Genomic DNA, 2,783 nt, shown 5'->3' on the forward strand with positions numbered 1-2,783 from the left:
CTGAAAGACGGACGGAGCATGAATGATGTGAAGAAATAATTGGAGCATCTGGCCGTGGGACGGAGTATAAACCACTTAGTAACAAGGTTGATGCGTCTCCCTGACTCTGACATGCAGCCCACACACCCACAGAGTAATCATTTGCACTGTCCAGCCCTCTGAGTTGTAATGATACACGACTTTGGCTTACTCAACATCGCCCCGCAGACCCTTGAAACAATGACAAATAACAGCTGCTCCGTTCAGATTAGCACGAGGCCTTACCCTGAGCCAGAGTGTAGAAGGCACGAACGCTGGAGGTATTCGTCGTGATGCTGATTTCCTCCTCCGTCAAGGAGCTTTCGATGTCCACCATCAAAGCGCTGTAGATATCTGTGTACAGGTTGTTCACCATCCCAGTGGGGAACGTCACATTCATTAGCCGACCTTCACTGTCATAGCTGTTTGACAGAAAGAACAATCAAACGACAAAGCATTTATATGTATGAGGGCTCCCAGAGCTACGATTCATTCAATTATCAACTCCTCTGTACTCGAGTGAGACCTCCGACTTTCTTGTAATTAAAATGTCACATTTTCTTTCCTGGATATCTTCCACTTCTCGAGCACGAGTGGAAGGATGGCTGTAAAAATGGCTTCGACACAATCCAAATATTTAATATGAGTGAGTGACACATCAGCTATTATTTAGTTACACACAAAAAAAGACTTGTAATGAATTCATTTTTAATGATTGATGTGTCAGTCTAATCACATCTGACGGCTTCGTTGTTATTGTTGCAGTGAGAATATCATGCACGGCGTAATGGGACATGACGGGGAATGACAGACGAGTGAAGAAATCAATCACAGGGAGGTTATGTTAGCAAAACAAGTTGGCAGATGAATTAAGTTTTTTTTTCATTATAAGGTCTGTCTGATTATTGTTTTACTTTCTTACCTTCATGTTTGGTCATAGCCAGCACAAGTCAGGTAACAGAAACAAAAAAGAACAAATGCAGCGTACTTTATTTAAGTCTAACTAGGCTATTTTACAGATCTAAGGCAAATTTTATATTTAGACTTCAATTAAATATGCACCCTTGAGCAATTTGTAGGTAAGTATTGTTACCCTTAATTGGATAAACTTGTACTGCGGCGAGACTATAATGAACAAATGTATGACAAAAAGTCATTAACATTTTTTTTGTCTGTGCCAATAACATGTGGTCTGAAATAAAAATGGAATGCAGCATCAGCTATAGCAGTATTAATAATAATGACAGGTTATAAGCCAAAACAAGAACAACAAAAAAACTATTAGTTTTTCAACTGCGAGGTTGTTAATATTGCTTTCTCATTCCAGAGAGAGCGGTGCACTTCTTCATTCCTTTACATAATCTTATCTGCCTAAGCACAAATTACATCTGTTTACACAGTTTGTATTAGTATGCACAAAGTGGGAGGTGTGTTTTAATTTGCACTGTGGGCTGTTTCCATAATGAGAAGGCCTAAATAATATGAAACCTAAATCAATTAGACGTTGTCAAATGATAGAAACAGTTCCACAGAATAATATCCTGCCAATGTTAATTATACTTACTCGTAGAAAGTTGTCCAGCCGATCTCTGATGTTTTAGTAGCAAGCAGGCCGTTGTTGCCGTGGTAGGTGAGCAGCACGAGCTCCTGACCCTGCGCCGTGAGAGTCTTCAGACCACTGTTGGTCCCCATCGTCAGCCAGATCACCTGGTTGTCAGGGGCGACGATGCGCACGGGCATACGATTAGCATCTCTGCGGATTCTCAGAGTGTTGCCGCTGCTGTCAGTGACAGCTGTGATGTCGTTCTCTGTGCTGTAGCTAAAGGTGGACTTCAGGTCGCCAGTGAGCAAGCTCGCGGTGTGTTGGTGGGTACCGTTCATGTCAAACATGTACAGTTCTTGGGCGTCAGGGGAGGCCACTTCGTATGCGCTGCCACTGGAAGTCAAAGTTGGCCCGTTTCTTGAGATGGCGCGGATGCGGATATTCCCCAGGTCCGCCACGTAGAGAGTCCCATCTGGAGCTGCCACTAATGAAGACGGACCATTCAGCCTTGCATCTTTGGCATAGCCATCTCCTGTCTGGTAACAGTCGCAGTTGGCATCGTTCTTGCAGTCGCAGTCGGAGAGTGCTCCAGCCAAATGTGTTATCTCGCCATCCACAGAAATCTTCCGGATCCTGCTCATCTTCCTCTCATCTGTCTCTGCTATGTAAATGGCACCGTGGTACGATATGGCAATAGAAACAGCAGATTCTAGTGGAGTCAAGTGCGCTCTCTGACCGCCAGCCGTGCCACGCTCCGGTCCAGCCAATGGACAGTGAATGGGTCGGCCCACCGCAATACTCACTTGACCGTTTTCTGTGATGTGCAGCACAATGTTGCTGTCGAGGACATAAAGAGAGTTGTCCATGGGGCTAACTGCCAGATCTGTGGGCCACTCCAAAATCACCTGGAATGCACGAAACCATTTGGTTAGTACAAACATCCAACTGCCACCTTGTCATTATAGACAGGCGGTAAAAACAACGTGTTTTTAATCCCACATTTAAAATATGTCATGTCTTTTTATCATACGAATGTTCTGGAGTGTCAATAAACATGGAAGAAGATGAGTGTGTATAGCTCCGATCTTAAAAGTGACAGATGTTGTGTCAAGAATGGAGCGAAGATAAAGAGCCAGAGAGAATTACTGCGCCTGCCCCCCCCCCTCACCTCCACAAAGCTCGCTGTGAATGGCAGACTGTCAGGGTCAGATAGTGGCACAAG

General features: G+C 44.4%; 1 protein-coding gene across 1 annotated transcript; it reads right to left on the minus strand.

The window, feature by feature from the left end:
• Window positions 1–247: 247 nt before the first annotated feature.
• LOC119408621 (teneurin-3-like) lies at window positions 248–2,463 on the minus strand. Its single transcript, XM_037675466.1, has 2 exons — window positions 1,583–2,463; window positions 248–440 (listed from the first exon to the last, which is right to left on the minus strand). The coding sequence occupies exons 1-2, from the start codon at window positions 2,425–2,427 to the stop codon at window positions 248–250; spliced, it is 1,038 nt and encodes a 345-aa protein (XP_037531394.1). The 5' UTR covers window positions 2,428–2,463.
• Window positions 2,464–2,783: the final 320 nt, after the last annotated feature.

The sequence above is a fragment of the Nematolebias whitei genome, chromosome 4 (assembly GCF_014905685.2).
Source record: "Nematolebias whitei isolate Nwh7 chromosome 4, NemWhi1, whole genome shotgun sequence".
NCBI classification, from domain to species: Eukaryota; Metazoa; Chordata; class Actinopteri; order Cyprinodontiformes; family Rivulidae; genus Nematolebias; species Nematolebias whitei.